The sequence below is a fragment of the Cornus florida genome, unplaced genomic scaffold (assembly GCF_030987335.1).
Source record: "Cornus florida cultivar Cherokee Brave unplaced genomic scaffold, ASM3098733v1 CherokeeBrave_3.0.0_Hap2_Chr09, whole genome shotgun sequence".
Taxonomy (NCBI): domain Eukaryota; kingdom Viridiplantae; phylum Streptophyta; class Magnoliopsida; order Cornales; family Cornaceae; genus Cornus; species Cornus florida.
Genome location: NW_026775579.1, coordinates 32,292,202 through 32,309,703, shown reverse-complemented (window position 1 = coordinate 32,309,703; position 17,502 = coordinate 32,292,202). Strand labels below are relative to the sequence as shown.

At 31.5% G+C, this 17,502-nt stretch overlaps 2 protein-coding genes across 2 annotated transcripts; both read right to left on the bottom strand.

Annotated features, from left to right (window-relative positions):
* Positions 1–12,314: 12,314 nt before the first annotated feature.
* LOC132272463 (protein FAR1-RELATED SEQUENCE 9-like) lies at positions 12,315–13,195 on the bottom strand. Its single transcript, XM_059773610.1, has 2 exons — positions 13,138–13,195; positions 12,315–13,048 (listed from the first exon to the last, which is right to left on the bottom strand). Exons 1-2 carry the CDS (start codon positions 13,193–13,195, stop codon positions 12,315–12,317), a joined length of 792 nt encoding a protein of 263 aa, XP_059629593.1.
* A 5-nt stretch (positions 13,196–13,200) lies between these two features.
* On the bottom strand, positions 13,201–14,409 carry LOC132272462 (protein FAR1-RELATED SEQUENCE 5-like). The gene has a single exon (XM_059773609.1). It carries the CDS (start codon positions 14,407–14,409, stop codon positions 13,201–13,203), a length of 1,209 nt encoding a protein of 402 aa, XP_059629592.1.
* Positions 14,410–17,502: the final 3,093 nt, after the last annotated feature.

Genomic DNA, 17,502 nt, shown 5'->3' with positions numbered 1-17,502 from the left:
CACCTTAAGGTGAAAAATGTCAGAGGGGCTCATGCCACCTAACGTCTATGTCACAATGAGACTCAGGGAACATCCTAAGCTACCCTAGGGTAATAATCAACAAGAATCATGATACTTAAACACGTATGAAACGAATCAAGATTTGGATAATTTAAAGAACATGACAAGAAGGATGCTTGAATACAAGTTAACAAGAATTACATTATCAATGCAATTAGGCAAAGTTTGGAATAATCCATACAACACGACAAGGAGTTACTAGAATACAAGTTCACATTGTCAAGGCACTTTACATGATTGGAACATACTATTTAGCACGAAAAGAAGTAAATTCGGATATAAGTTAGCAAGAATTACATTATAAATGCAATTGGCATGATTGAAGCATTTCACATACACAAAAAGTTTAAATCTTCAAAGAATAGCAACTTGAAATTTAAAGAGTGAAATCAAACAATGTAGAAACTTGGATATCGCCCGGATTAAAGCCATATTCTTGGGATCACTTTAGGGTTACTAACCCAAAGGTACATTCCCTTATTCTTGGGATCACTTTAGGGATTATCAACCCAATGGTACCTTCCCCTATTCTTGGGATCACTTTAGGGATTATCAACCCAAGGATACCTTCCCCTATTCTTGATTGATATCCTAAGTTCCAAAATCAACAAGTTGTGCAAGTCAAGATTGTATTAAATACAATAAATACATTAACCACGTTTCATGCACAACCAAGATTTTGGAACACGCAAGTCATGCCCCTAGTTCATCAACTATCATGGCATGTGAGATGACAAGAAATCATAGTATGCAACTATATAGATAACATCCAAGATATATAGCACATGGAGTTCATTGAAGTAAATATACCATATGTATAAGATACATAATTCAATTACTTTCTAAGCAACATATGAGTAATTAAATCATTCCAAGACAAGTGTGCATGTTCATTAAGTACATTAATGAAACCTAGATACAAGGGGTCATGATTAAACCGATGGAAGCATAAAAAGGAAAATTTAATCAACCTAAGGGATTAAATTATCACGATTACGAGGCAAGTCCAAATGTTCTATGAACAAGGTGTGTCAAGGATCATATCAAGGTCAAGTTCAATGTCAAGTTACAAGTCTATTTCATGCAAGACATAACCATGTGAATTAAGTTCCATACAAAGGAAGTAAATGAATATAAGTTTCAAACTTATCCGATTATTTTCAATTTGATACATGTGAAGGAATTTGTTACGAAAAGCTTGAATTCCAAGTTAGAAACTTAATCAAGACCAATGAGCTATTGAATGGATTTTAATTATTACACTTAATTAAAATCTCTAAGTTTTGAAATTCATCCAAATGATCTTAAATTTAAATATGTTATACAACATACCATGACATGATTTAAAAACATGATACAAGTGAATTCCATGCAATGAATAGCCATGAGCATTAAACTTTAATACTAGAAAAATAATAAATGATAGATTTCAAAACCTAACCAAATATTCTAGATTTAATATATGTGAAACCATATAGCATGCATATCAAGAATGTCAAGTCGGAATTCCAATAGGATGAATAGTACACCCGAAATAAATTAATTAATCTAATTAATTAAATATTACTAGATTTCAAAACTTCTCCGATTACTCTCAATTTAATCTATGTTGAAGAGCATGCTAGGGCCTAATATAATATGCTAACATACATTGATTTCAAGCTAGTTAAGGCCACATGAATTAATATTTTATTCTAGTAAAATATTCAATAAAATCTTCGTTACTTGTCCAATTTCTCTCAATTTAATATATGTTAATCAACATATCAAGGGGTAATATTCTATCATACCACATGATTAAACAAAGTTATGGACAACCGGGAAAATTAAATCCTTCACAAGAAAATTAAATAATAAAATCTCTAGATTTCATATTTAAGCATGTAAACAAGTTGTATAAGCATCAATAGCATGTTATATAACAATAATTAAACCGATAACACCTCCTACCTCAATTTGAGATGAAAACCTTAAAGGCCCACCGAAAAAAAGGTGTTCCGAATCCGACGAAACCGAAGGGTTTTGTCGGGGACAACACGATCTACATGAATCCGAAGGAAGCCCCATGAAAATCACAAATTGACCTCAAACCCAAACTCAAGAAATGGTCAAAAATGAATTCTAATATGGGGGAATGGTAGAACATTTCGAGGGGAACAAAAACCGTGAAGGCCGAAGACTTTTTACTTAGGAAAAGTAAATCAAAGGAGGAGAGAGAAGGTGGAAGCTACATGGGCATTCATGGCTGCTTCAGGTCGTGCAAGGACAGTGGGGAAGATGAAAAATAAAATATTTCAGCCCTCTTTTATAGAAATCTCAAATAGTGCCCCGAACGGGCCCCGCCGGGTCCAGAAAAGTGGAATTTGAGCAAACGCGCTCAAATAGAAAAATTCCGTGAACAAAAAAGATTCAAAATGAGAAAATATGAACAACGGAAGAAACGGCATCGAAAACTGAGTCCTGAGCAGAAAGTTATGCCTTGAACAAGTTCGGCGGCAACCTGGTCCAGAAACTCTAAAACTGGAGAAAAACGGCTAGAAGGAAATTCTATGAATTTACGAGTCAACGAAAAGTAAAAATGAATCCCATACGAGGATCCAGGCTCCAGACGAGATATTTTGTAATAACTTTCGTTAATTGCACAATGGCCCCTACAAAAAGGGTTAACTGCTAAATTGCCCAGAATGAAAATATCTTCCAAAAGATATTTTCTTAGATATCCCTGAAATAAAATATCTTTAAAAGATATTTATGAAAAACACCACAAGAAAAGAAAAAGATTCTGAAGAATTGTGCATCCACGCCCCTATGGACACCGAGAGCAACCAGAGTACTTTCTTGCAAAAGTGAAGATACATATTTCAAGGAAACCACTCAAGATGAAGGCACGTGAAGTCAAGAACCAACTTCGAGCATGAGAAGTGAGGTTGTGCCAACAATGTGACAAATGGGGAAAAGACAAAATATGGAAAAAGATGAAATAGGGAAAAGGACGAAAGGCGCATAGTGTCCGAAAAGTGAAAATGCGAAATTGACTCGGTTCTCAAAGGAAGTTGTCAATTCACATGAAAGAGTCTCAAAAACTAATTCCAAGCACTTGAGATGACATTAAGTGACACGAAACAGAGCTCAGAAAAGAAAATTAAACGAAAAAAAATCATTCGTAAAATTTTAAGAAAAATGAAAGGGAGGCAAATGATCGGGTCGTTACATATATGGTGTGAATTGTGTACTGGGAATAAAGATATTGAATATTAAAAATAGAGTTCATGTTTTGGGCACTATAATTTCACTTCTTTACCTTTTCTTTCTTTCTTGGAACTTTATGAAGTTACAGTTTATTAATTACTTCTAATTGAGTTTATGATTGGTGGTGTGTTTTTTTTTTTTTTTCCCTCCAATTTATGAAATTAAGATTTATCAACTATGGGTGTGAAATGAGCTTGGAGTATTTTGATTATTATTATTATTTTATAATTATAAAAAAAAAAATGAAAGTTTAAAGCACATCCATGTGTTCCCTTTAAGGAGAGCATTTAAAAAAAAGTGACATATTTATAAAATTGCGAATAAGTGTTTGGGTGGATCAATTTCTTATCAGCAATTTTATAAGTAGGTGGATTAATTTTTTTTAAAATCATGCATGCATTGTTATTAGGTAATTATACTAATTTTTTTTATAATGGCTTTTATATCATATAACAGTTATTCTACTATTTTGTCATGGTGTTTTTATTTTAAATAAAAAAATATTATTTAATGCTTAATTTCTCATTATATGTATATAATGTTAATTTTTATCAAAAATAAAAAGTTGAATACTTTAAATTGAAAATGTTATGTTTATGCACTTATTTAACAAATTATGTTACTATGCAAATAGCTGAGGTAATGAATAACGTGAGAGGGTAGAGGAGTAAGAGGAAGGTGGGAATGGGGCCACCCAACACTATAATAGTAATTTTTTTAATTATTTTTAAATTTTTTTATTTTAAAATTATTTTATTATTTTTATTATTTTTTAAAAAAAATTTAATTATTTTTTATTTTTTAATTATTTTTTTTCAAAAGGTTTTAAAATTTTTTATTTTTTAAAATTATTTTTTAATTATCAATTTTTTTTTTTTTTTTTAAGTTTCTATAGAGAGAAACTTAGAGAGGGGATTGATATGAGATAAATTTAGAGAGTGAGGATTGTGAGAGAGATAAATGAGTTGAGTGCAATATAGAATGTATGTGTGTTGTGTGTTTATTATATGATGGGTGAAATATGGGTTGAATATGGTTCTTGACCCTCAAATTAAGTGGTTAAGAATTATCCAACCCATCTTAACTCTTAAATTAAATATAATTCATCCATAATCATTAAAAGAGGAACGAATATGAACGAGTTGATAGTTTCTGACCCACTTTACCACCCCCAATTACCAGCATCACATATGTGTCGTCGTTATCAGAATGTGCTCATTTGGGCGTGGTGGAGGATGATAAGCAGATATTTTCAATGATGATGGAGAGTTATGGGATGAGTCCGATCATGGAACACTTTGTTTCTATTGTGAATCTTAATGGAAGGGCTGAGAGTGGTTACACTCACTTAACCCACCGAAATATAACCTAATTATTCATTAGTCCCAAAATTTTTGTTCTGTCAATTTTGAAATGTTCCAAAATATATCACATTTATAAATTATGTATATTAAATATCAATATTGATTAGCATTAATTTTTGAAAAAGAATCTTCAGACTTCACACACCAACATTAGTTTTCTCGCCCATCAATCCACGTTGTTTTTTATTTTTTACTTTTATTTTTTTAGTTTTATCACCTGACTTAAATCAGTGATATTTCAGGATAACTATTTGGTTTCTTTATCATTATTATATTATTCAATTTTATATCAATATTGATTAGTATTACTGTATTAATTTTTTTTTAAAATATTGAAAACTGGTTGGCAACATTCTGTATTTTCAGTTGATTTTTACCGTGAGTGCATTTAATATAGGAAACGTGACCATATAACGTGTACAATATTTTAAAATTTTTTTTTTTCTTTCTTTAATTTTTGTGCTCCAAATGTGGTAATTTTTTTTTTTTTTTTCCCTAAATAATTTGCTAACTTATGACAACTATCACAAGAGCGGCTTTCATACAACTTGCTCAATCAATAAATATTTTTGAGTTATTTAAAATGTATAAATATTTAAAATCAATTTTCATAATAAAGGAGGTTTGCGGTAAACATTATCACAATAAGAAATTCAGAATTACACTAGACAATAATTAATCTCAAATCCATGTATATGAATATATATTTTGTTATTTCCTCCCACTGAAATCATAATTTTGGCTCAAACATATAATAAAAATCTTTCTATCATCCTAAAATAACAACATCAATTCTTCCCAAACTAAATCTAAATCTAAATCTAAGTCATGGCATCTTGTAACGACAACATTATCGAGACAAAATTGCACGGTCTACAAATTCTATGATCACCACTTCCATATTGACAAGCACATTTTTCTTCCACACTTCTATTCTAGTTTTCATAAAATATTTGAAATAACTATCATATTTTGGAGGTTCACTTGTGCACTTACTAGCGTGGTAACTACTCTCTCTACTTAGCTTTGAGGCTGTCACTTTAAGGCTTATTGGTTACAAATGAAACCTCCAATCATTGTCAGAAAAACAATTTTTTATCACGCATTTTCTACCACGATTTTAAAATAACCACGATAGAAGACACTTTCTATTACGGTTTTAAAATAAACGTGGTAGAAAATATATTTTTTACCACGGTAATTTTAAAACCGTGGTAGAAATTTTATCACGGTTAATGAGAAACTGTAATAATAATTATATTTTACGGGTAAGCATTGTGGTAGAAAGTGAATAATTTTAGTTACATTTAGGCGGGTCTTATTCCCACTAGTTTCATTAAAAAAAAATAATACACTAATTGTGCACGATAAAATTCAAAATTATGCAAGATAGTTTAAATGTGTAGTTCTCCACGAATTAATAAAATTATATTTTGTGTTTTTTTTTTTTTTTTTTTGGTATTAGTGGTATTTGGGTTTTGCTTCCGCTAAATTCCCGAGACACCATGCAAAGTGTCCCCCTTACACAAGTCGGGTAAAATTTAAACTTAAATTTCAGTATTGTGTATGCGATCACGGGCTAACAAGGGCCACTTTTTTGGCCCCACTTATTCAAATGGAGCAGATTGGATTGCGGAACAAGAAGATTGGGCTTGCGAACATGGGATCCGCGAGCCTAAGTGATCAAACTGGTTTCCACTTACAGAATGACTGAAACACCCTGCTCGCTCCCTAACCGGTGTGGTGCTTACAAAGAGTTCTTAAACGATTAAGTCAGTCATCGGAGCTCTGATACAATGGTAGTAATTTAATGTATTCAATTGTTTCATCCCTATTCTCTAGTCAGTCTTCGCATTTATAGATAGCGATTTTCCTAGTCTGTTACAATATGTTGGAGATTCGAATATATTCTACGGTACTTTGAATTTGAACCGCCTTTATTAACTCAACGTTAGCTTTAATTTAATTTCAAACTTTTGGATATCTTATCTTATTTCTCTCTATCTTAAATTGACTCATCAGTTGCCCCACCTTGTTGTGATCGCTTGTCAAGTATCGAGAATGTCAAAAGCTATTTTCCATTTCTTTTTGGTAGGGTTCATTTTGATCTCTTTTTATTTTATTTTATTTTCTTATTTATATTGTAGATTGTCATGTATTTACGGGCTCACAAAACACATGTTGGCCACTATTTTCGCCCTTTAATAAGGGATATAGTTTACGAGCTATGAAGCACCAACACGTTGCCAAGGTACAACGTACTAGTGTCAGACATGTGTTCAACATAGATACGCGTGTCGGAGCTTTGGACACATGTCCAACACCTTGAAATCGGTGTCCTAATTTTTTATTACTTAATATAGAACGGACACGAGGAGGACACGCAAAGGACACCGCGTTTGTCACTGTAGAAATTTTTTTTTGAAAAAAAATGAAAAGAAAAACAGAGAAGAAGAAGATGACAAACACACACACACACACATAGTATACATAAAGAAAAAAACAACTGAATTTACAGATTATGTTCTTATATGCCACCTGATCTGAAATTTTCGGTAGATGACTGGGATGGCCACCAGTGAGAGGATCGGAAAGAAAAAAAAACAAAAGAAAAAAAAAAGGAGAAGATGAGAAGAGTGGTGTTACGGGAAAAGAAAGGCTGAAGAGAGATAAAAAGAGTAGGGGAAAGAGTGGATAAGAATAAAAGTTAGACCTTTATCTACTTTTATCCCTTATTTGGTTACTGATAAAACTTAGCCTTTTGAATATACATATATTTATTTCTTTGTTTATATATTAATAGAATTTGGGCCTTGGACTCAAAATATTTAGTGGGCCTAATTTAAAAGGGTTAAGAATAGAGGAGAAATTGAGAAAACATAATTATTAGTATTATTTTATATATATATATATATAATAATAATTATTTATTTTATTTTATTGTCGTATCCTTGTCATGTTCGTGTCCTATTTTTTTAAAATTTGACGTATCGCCGTATCTGTGTTGTATCGTATCCGTATCCCGTATCCGTACTTCTTAGTTTAAGAGTTTCTCTTAGCTCGCCCTTTAATAAGAGTTTAAATTTTACGAGTTTCACTCAGCTCGTCCTTTAATAAATGATATATTTTACGAGTTTTACTGAATTCACTTTTTAATAAAAAAATAATTTTACGAGTTTCACTCAATCCACTCTTTTATAAAGAAAATAAATTTTATGAGTTTTACTTATCTTGTCCTTTAATAAAGAATTAATTACTTTGTCTAAGTTTCATAAGCCCACCATTTAACTAGGGAAGAGATATTTCTAACCTTTGCAAGAACTCCTCTAATAAGGGAGGAGGTTGTCCTTTTTGCAAATGGATAATGCCCAATCATTTTGAAGAGAACATTTGACTTAAAATGTCAAATACAAGTACTATCAAATAAGAATGCAACAAAAGATTTTATTTATTTTTATCACAACCAAACACAGTATTCAGAGTAAAAAAAAATTATGTTGTTTGCTCTTTATTAGAAGAGGATTTTGAAGTGTGTGTATTGATTTTCCATTCGGAATTTTCAAGTTTTTTCATAATTGGGGATATTCTATACTTTATTTTTATTTCTAATTAGTAAACGAACTTTCTTATGTATAATACTTAGGTCCTCACTAATAAAGATTTACACTATTCCATTGTTGATGTGGAACAATAATAAATAGACATGTCACTTTTTATTACCAAATTCAATATGGTGGAAGTAGATACTACTTTTATTTTATCCTAAGTTGAAAACCCACTTTATAATTCAACCACCTACTTATATCCACACAGCTCCCATAAGATTTAAGCTTAATTTCAGTATTATGCTGAAAAAAAAAAAAAAAAAAGCCAAAAAACAAGTTTTTGGTAATTTTTTTTTTTAAAGCCAAATAGGCCCTTTAGATGTTTTGCACAGTACTCAAATTAACCTCGAATTTTTGTTCTTTTCCCAAATTTTTATTACAAAAAAAAAAAAAAAAAAAAAAGGTTTTGGGCCGCATGCCAGGCCCACGATTCCGGGAATAAGAAGATGGGGCTCGCATAAATGGGTTCAGCGATTCCAATGCGGGTGCTCTTAGTGATCAAACTGGTTTCCACTTACAAAATGACTGAAACACCCAGCTCCCCAACCTGGACTTACCAAATACAAGGGGTAAAACAGGGAACAAAGCAAACCCATGGCACTACAAATTGAGGTCAAAGGTAAAGAGTTCGGGTTACAAAACTCGTTAGTTTAAGAATGAGGCTCGCCGCTCAGAGAGATGGGGAGTTTCAGAGGGTGGTTGCCCCTCTCTGTCAAATTGATGGTCATATCATCCACAGAGCCGATGATTTCAAACAAGCCAGTGACCGTTAAATCAACAACCCTTCTTTCTCTGCAACTGCAAACTACAAAATCTACAAGAATCAGAAGTTCAAAACCCATATATTTTAGTTTATCTATCTGTCTGCAAGAATCAAAAGTTTAAAACCCATATCGGTGAGGCTGTGATGATATATTATTATGTATTTGTATAAATCGGACGCTAGATCGTATATTGGCGAGGCAACTCAGAGGGTTTGTGAAAGATTGTTTCTTTCTTTCACTGGGCAACTGTTGTTGCAGCCATTGCGGTGTGGCACAATGTCTGATCAAAGCCGAATCTGAGCCACCCCACCTCTATTACCTTCCATATATGTTTTTTCATTTTTTTCTTTTATGAGTTTAAATCTGATAGTAGGTAAAAATTTGTAGATTTTTTTTTTTTTTTTTTTTTTTTTTTTTTTTTTTTTCTTTCAAAGAGTAAATCTGAATTTTGTTTTTGCATTGTCGGAGTATAATGGGGTTGTGTCGGTGAAAATGGGTCCACTCATTTTAATACCATTATTAAAATGTTACTAGACCCATATCTAAACTGTACCCTATTTTTGGTTTGCTTTTTGGGTTTTTCTATTTTTTTTTCTTTTGATGTGTCGGAAAGATTTTTCATTTAATTTTATCTATCGGGGTAAAACTAGATTAAGATTTTTATAATAGGGAGGTTTGTTTGGTTGTAAACCCAGTGTTCAATAATCTAGCAGTGGGAATACTTGCGGATTGAATTGGACTATTTTAGAAGAAACCTTAATCTGCGGAGTCATTTTACGGATCCGTGGGATTTTCAGATTTTTGTAATAAATTAAAATTGATGCCTAATCGAATTCAAGCCACCTACTCAAATCCATTGGTTGGTTATTTTCACTTCCCATGCTCTTTTCTTCCAACAATACATAAACTTGTGAAACATACCAAACAGCAATTCCTGCAACCCATATGCACTCTCAACTTAGGCACCAGCCTTAGCATACGCCAATTATCACGCACTTTTATCAGTGAGTTAATAGTTCGTCGTTTGGGCCTCTCCCACCGGAAGCAAGAAATGAGAGAGAAACCCTATACATCTTTTCTTTTCTTTTTCTGTCCCCATCTCCTCACATGGGGACTTAAAAAAGGGAATCTTATGAACTTGGTCGGGCCTAATATTACTAATATCAGTGTCCGTGGACCTAATATTCCTATATCTACCTTGGCGTGGACTATTCTCTGAAAACCTCGTCATTCATGGACTCTCTATATATTGGTGGTAGCAGTCATCTTTAAACAAGAGCTCCTACCAAATCCACCATTTCGACCAGAGTACCTACACGTGCGCGCATACTATTTTAATTTCTTAAATATTGTACAAGTATATTTTACTGTTTTCATTCATTACAACATTATATAATAAAAATACAAAGATTTAGGAATTTTTCCCCAAGCAACAGCATTTGCCAAACATGGATTTTAAAGGATGTATTTGAAATCTCACTTATTTATTTATTTATTAATATATCTGACACTTAAAAGCCCATAGAAGTTCATATTCGTTGGTCTTACTCTTAGCTGACTTGACTACAAGTCTACAATCAACCTTAAAAATATCACTGTTTTAAGTATTTTCTCAAGATTGCAAAGGTGATCGTATTCCAAAAACCACCATTAATTTCACACACCATAAGTAGGTTTCTCTAATTCTACTCTATACATATATATATATATATATGTATGTATCTTTCCTATTACGTATTACGTGATTTTCCATCAAATTTATTGAATCTCATCATACTACATTCAATGAAAACATGATACAATGATAATCTAATTGTGAAAAAGTTATTTTTGGCATTCATTTAAGGTTAAAAAGATAAGACTTGCTTACTCATCGTTGAGTAGGTTATCCTTAGTCGTCGCTGATGTGGTCCAATCATAAATACACAAATAGTCTATAATTACAAAATCAAAAAAGTAACAACATTTTTTTTTTGGAATAAATTCAGTCACACTCTATGATTTCCTTATTTATCACTTTTCAGATTTTGTAATTGCAGACTATGTATGGTGAATAGGGATAAACCTACTAACTAGTGAGTATGCAAGTCTTCTTAATATATATATATAGAGTCCTGATCTCTTACTCCCCATGGAACAAGAAAAATAATCCACACTTTTTATATAGACCGTTAGATTAAATCTAACGGTTATTTTACAAACCCACTTATGGCCTTTCCTTTTAAACCAAAACCACTCTCACACTATTTTTAGTTTCTATAATTAATTTTACCATTACCACCTACTCTAACAATAAAAGGTAATTATCAAATTAAAAATAGAAAGCTTTGAAAAAAAATTAATACCCGTATATTTTACTAAGAAACATCTTTACTGCAAATATACTGCAATGTTGTATTTTGGAGCATGAATTGATTAATTGGAATTGAAATTTAAGAAAATTTCATTTAAAATTTGAATAAAAGTTCTTTCTATTCAATTTGAAGATAGACATTTGGTGAAATTCATTATTCAATATGTGAGTTTGATTATTGAATGATGATGATGTACGGACTATGTTATAATTATTTGTGGGTGTGAATAACAATATTATACAACTGAATAATGGAATAAGATGACATTGGTTTTATTCAAAATTGTTAAAGCTTAAACTAAATAAAACAAAAACAAAAATTTTAATTTCTTCATAAAGGGCTGAAACTTAACAAAATTTAAAAACATTTAATCCTTAAAGTCTTAAAGTAAACTCTTCCATGACAAATAAAAGTAAAGCCAAATAATAGACATTTAGGCCTCAAAACCTAGAAACTCCAGTCCATCTGTTTGCTCTTCCTCATATTTTCAAAATTAATGAAATATCTCTCCACTTCGTGTAAACCTGAATTAAAAAAAAATTCAACAACAAATTAATAATTAAGCATATATATATTGACTTAGATGAAATAAACGGAATTATTATTGCCAATAAAGCAAATAAAAAAATTTACAAAATAATGAAAAAAGTTCAAATTCAAACCTTGAACACATTCAATTACATCCATCATCCATATGTTCTGACCCATAAGAAATATTCTCCTCACTATTTATAGTAGACCTGAAACAGAGAAAAAAAATGCATGTGAAACACTAATTAATTTCATAATTAAGTAATAATAATATGCATGAGATAATGCTCACTTGTTAATAAGCGTTGGACAATTTCTTTTGTCATGTGACTGTCCAAGTTCTCCACAACCACGACAACGTCTACGATTTGTCTTTTTAGTCTCTCTTCATGACCTCAAACGTTTACCGCATCCTTTTGCTCTAACTTGAAGATGATCGTTAAAGGTTTGTTGTAGATGAATGTCATATTGCTTTTCTAATGATGAAGCATTTTTTCCTCCAATTTTACTTGCATTCATGGCTTTCAGTTGTTCATGAAATGTGTCCAGCGTGTTTATTAACAGTTCCGTACCTTCTTCTGAGAATGCAGCTTCATCAATTACAGTTGATGCAAGTTGAGATACCTTAGTACGTCTCACTAAAACCGACTTATCTTGTGCATCTTTAATCTCTAAACCATCTTTACCAGTAATGCTTCCAACTCTTGCAAACTTTGTCCATCTATTCTTAATATATTGCTCTGGCAAAAATACAACTTGCTTTATTCTAAAAAATGCTAGAATATGCTTGCATGGGATGCCTTCAAATTCAAAACGTTGACAATTGCACTTGACATTATCAATTAGCTTATCGTGCACAAGTTGTCGAACTTTAAGATCTCCATAAAGCACCCTACTGACCTCATAAACACATTGACTTTCATCATCCAATATAATATTTAATACATAAGCATTACTAGCATAAAGCTCTTTCTGAAATTTATGAAAGTATTCCTTTGTAAACATACCCATCATTTGCTTCTCCAAAGGGACCATGGATTTCAAGTTTGGCTGTTCATTAATATCAGCATGATCATCAATCACCTCTTCATGTCGTAGATGTCCAACTGCCCTGTTAAATCCTATAATAAATCCATTAAAGAATTGTCCTTACAGCAATACCTCTTGAAGAATGCATGGGAACTTTCAGCTTTTTGACTGCTTGTCATACCAGCAGAGAAGAATTTATTGGTAAATGCCGGAACCCACTTATGACGCAATGTATACATTGTTCTTAACCATTCGTTATTTTGTTGTTTACTTTTTTCAAGCTTTCTTCAAACTCTTCTATTGTATCTGAATTCCATAAAGATGATTTAAAAAGGTCATAGTAATCTCGAAATACAACTGAGTCCAATTTTTCTACAAATTTTTTTGAGATGTGCCAAATACAATACCGATGAAATGTGTCCGGAAGAAATTGAGCTATAGCCTTTGTCATTGCAGGATCCTGGTCAGTAATAATAACTTTTGGAGGACCCTTTGGCATTGCATTAAGCCAAGTCTTAAATAGCCAAATGAAAGACTCAGTGGTCTCGTCATTTAAAAAGGCACATCCAAAAATGATTGTTTTTCCATGGTGGTTAACCCCTGTAAGTGGAGCAAATATCATCCCATAACGGTTAGTGTTGTATGTTGTGTCAAACACAACCACATCATTAAAAAAATTGTATGCTCTCCTTGCACTGAAGTCAACCCAAAAACACCTAGTCATTCTATCATCCTCATCTTTGTCAATTTGAAAAACAAAATTTGGATCCTTTTCTTGTTTTGATAAGAAATATTCATTCAACATATTTGCATCGTGACCTTTAAACTTCTCCCTCACATCTCGTTCATAATTTCGAAGATCTCTTTCTGTACACCCAACATTTTCAATACCCCCTACTTGTGTCTCTAAGATATCAAATTGTTGACACGTAGGCACATTTACACTTGCAAATTGTTGAGCCAGTTGTTTCTTCACATTTGAAACATTTCGATGTGACCTCAATAAGTGTATTTTTCTTGGAGTTGCAAGAGGATGATTGTGGCTCTCAATGAATTGTCTGATTGTATAATTCCCGTCACGTCTTCCTACACTTAAACTTTCTTTACAACCTTCGCGTACATTTCCTCGTTGTCTTTCTAATTTCTTACCACTATCTCCAATGGTCTCCACCATCTGCTTTTCTTTTTTCTTTGTTCTTCTATAAGTTTCATCTGTTTCTCCTTCTTTATAACAAACATATTGTTTCCAAATCGTTTCACCAGTTTCTTTATGCTTCTTACTCTTATCAATCCGTACACTGAAACCAGCTTCTCGTGCATACTTGTTATAAAAATCATAAGCATCATCTAAAGATTTAAACTGTTGCCCTTCTTTTGGTTTTCTTTCATACGTAACTTGTGGAATGAATGTTCCATCTTTTTGTGTTATTCCAAATTCTTCTGCTTCATTCATTCCTAAAAAGAAATATGGAATTTAAATATTGTTATATTTGAATAAAACACAATGCATTAATCAACTAAAATTAATTAAGACATAGTTCTATAAATTAAATTAATGGACAGTCCTATGTAACAATCATTCTTGAACACATTTAGTAATACAAAATGTGGATTAGTAATATATTTGAATCAATTAAAATTAATGCAACAAGATTTTTACTTTATGTATTGAATTAGTGATTTATAAAACTGGGCAAAGGAGGCTGAAGAATAGTAATTAGAATAAGGAACCACACAGAACTTAAAGATTTAAAGGGAAAACAAATTTACTTTTTCAAAACAAAATAAATAAAGAAGAGGAAACAGAAAAAATGTATAGTACCTTAGCCTGCGATTACCGCCTAATCCCTATCAATTCTCTTGTAATTCTTCTTTGTTTGACATAATCGTGAAAGCCGAAAGATATTTATAAAAACAAATTTATTAGTAAAATATACGGGTATTAATTATTTTTCAAAGCTTTCTATTTTTAATTTGATAATTACCTTTTATTGTTAGAGTAGGTGGTAATGGTAAAATTAATTATAGAAATTAAAAATAGTGTGAGAGTGGTTTTGGTTTAAAAGGTAAGGCCATAAGTGGGTTTGTAAAATGATCGTTAGATTTAATCTAATGGTCTATATAAAAAGTGTGGATTATTTTTCTTGCTCCATGGGGAGCAAGAGATCAGGACTCGTTTTATCTATATATATATATAATATAAATTCAAATTAAACCCACCATGGAAAACCGCTAAAATGGAAGAGTTCATGGCACCATGGATTCTAAGTCCAGAGAAGGAAGGTTGGAAAGAAAGTTCCTAAAATTAAGGAAGCTGGTTCGCAGACGTGGAGGTTGATTCATAGTTACAAATATATATATTTATGCATGTGTAAATATATATATATATATATATATATATATATATATATATATATGTATCAGAAACAGCCCACGATGAAAAGAAGTTACCAAAAAGTTAAGGAAAACGTGGAAGGAAGGTCTCTGTAAGTGGAAAAACTTTAAAAAATAATGGGACACTTGGGTCAATGCAAATAGGTCAGTTGAAAGTGGTGGTACCCTATAAGATAACACCCACTAACTGAAGCGAGTTGTTAGAAATCGTGGGTGACAAGTGTTGGGATTTATATGCCCTGGCATAGCAAATTCCTATCTGGATTGTATTGACATATGTTCCTGACATATCTGAAATATTTATGATTTATATAATTGGTGAATTCAATGTATTATGTTTCAATTCACTATGAAATTGATAGTGTCCAGTTAATTACAAGAAATATTTATATATATGTATGTGATGACAATCAATGCATGATATATAAATAGTAATTATAAATTGTTCATAGTCGGTAATTATGGATGGACTCATAATTAATTAAGACTTGAACTGAATCCGCGTTAGGTTGAGATATATTGCGAGAGCCGTCGTATGCAATTACTCCCTATCACCGTCATGGCATTTGACTCTTAAGCATGAAAAAAGTATAGACTCTTTTATTAATTAATAATTACTTTGATTTGTTCGGCGGATTCTTCGGAATCCTTAGACCGACACTTTGGGTAGTTATGTAATTAATAGTTAGAGGGTTATATTTTCAATATTTGCATCATTGCTACTTGTATTTATTTTGTATTGATTATGGTTGATCACAAAGTAAATTCGAAGGCCTTCGTGTGTTTTTAGACAAAATGATTTATTATATATTTATTTATTTAAATTATTATTTTTGTCAAACAAATGTTTTATTGTGATCGAGCCAGAAATAATCAAAGGTACCAAAATAAATATATTAATTAAGTAGTCGGATTGATGGCTATATTTATCCGATAACTAATTATGCATAGAGGGGTCAAAGTGCAATATTGACTTAGAGGTTATTTATTATTTAATTGGAGTTCAATTAATTTCTTTTAGTGGAGTAGAAATTAATTTATGAATTAATTGAATTGGGTCCATGGACCGGGCCAATTATTAATTCATTGTAGCCAATAAAATAATAGGCCCAATGGATTCTCACTCATAGCCCAACTTGATATTGGAATCATATTAGATTTGAGACATATGAATTAGAGATGGAGAAGGATTTGTTGTTTCCTTTTCTTTATTTTTATGTTGCCTATAAATATACATGGTCTATGTATATTTTAGGGTGTGATTTTTATGAGAAGGAAAAAGGAATAAATTTTCTCTCTCTAGAAAATTAGGGTTTATGTTCTCATCTAATGGAGGCTCCCACAAGCCTAGTTTTCCGAGGTAATTCATGGAGGCTTATGAATGATTCCTAAAGGCAAAATAATTACCAAGAAGATGGAGATCCAAGGAGAAGGCATCTTGCTAAGGGATCTACAATAAGTGAGAACATTCACTTTAGAGGAAAGTTTTAAAGGTTTACTCAGACCTTTGATGTAAGTATTCAATCTATTAATTGAATGATACATCATATTTTTATTTTTGCATAAAACTTGTCTCTATGTGATGAATCAAGATCTATGAATCAAAATCCCTCGAAAAGTTTTTAAAACTTGCACGTTTCCCAACAGTGGTATCAGAGCATGGTTTGATTCATTACTAGAGATCATGATTTTATGAAGATCATCATTCATGGATCCAAAATTATATTCATATATATTTTTATTGATGTATGTTGATGTATGATTTAATATGTTGATATATATTGATACATGATGATGTATGAATAATTGTGAATGAATGATGATGTATGGTTGGGCCATGGATGAAGCTTATAGGAATATTGAATGTAATTTTATCTTTGGATGAATGTAATTAAGGCTTTGATTTAGCCGTTTGAAAGTTCAATGATATAATTTATTTTTCCCATTGTATTTCAAGTTGTAAATATTTTTAAAGCCATGTAATATTCATCAAAGGATGCTATGAAGCTTCAAGAAGGTCCAAAAGGGTTAAATTAGGCTTCAGGAATTTTCTGGGATTTTTTAGAAATTTTCTGGAATTTTTCTGAAATTTTTAGGGCCTAAATTTAATTTCTGGAAATTTTTATTAATTTTTCTGGAATTAACGGCGGTT

Coding starts and splice junctions, on each gene's coding strand:
- LOC132272463 (XM_059773610.1), bottom strand. CDS start 13,195: ATGTATACATTGCGTCATAAGTGGGTTCCGGCATTTACCAATAAATTC. Junction 13,049..13,137: donor CAATAAATTCTTCTCTGCTG/GTATGACAAGCA, acceptor GATTTATTATAG/GATTTAACAGGGCAGTTGGA.
- LOC132272462 (XM_059773609.1), bottom strand. CDS start 14,409: ATGAATGAAGCAGAAGAATTTGGAATAACACAAAAAGATGGAACATTC.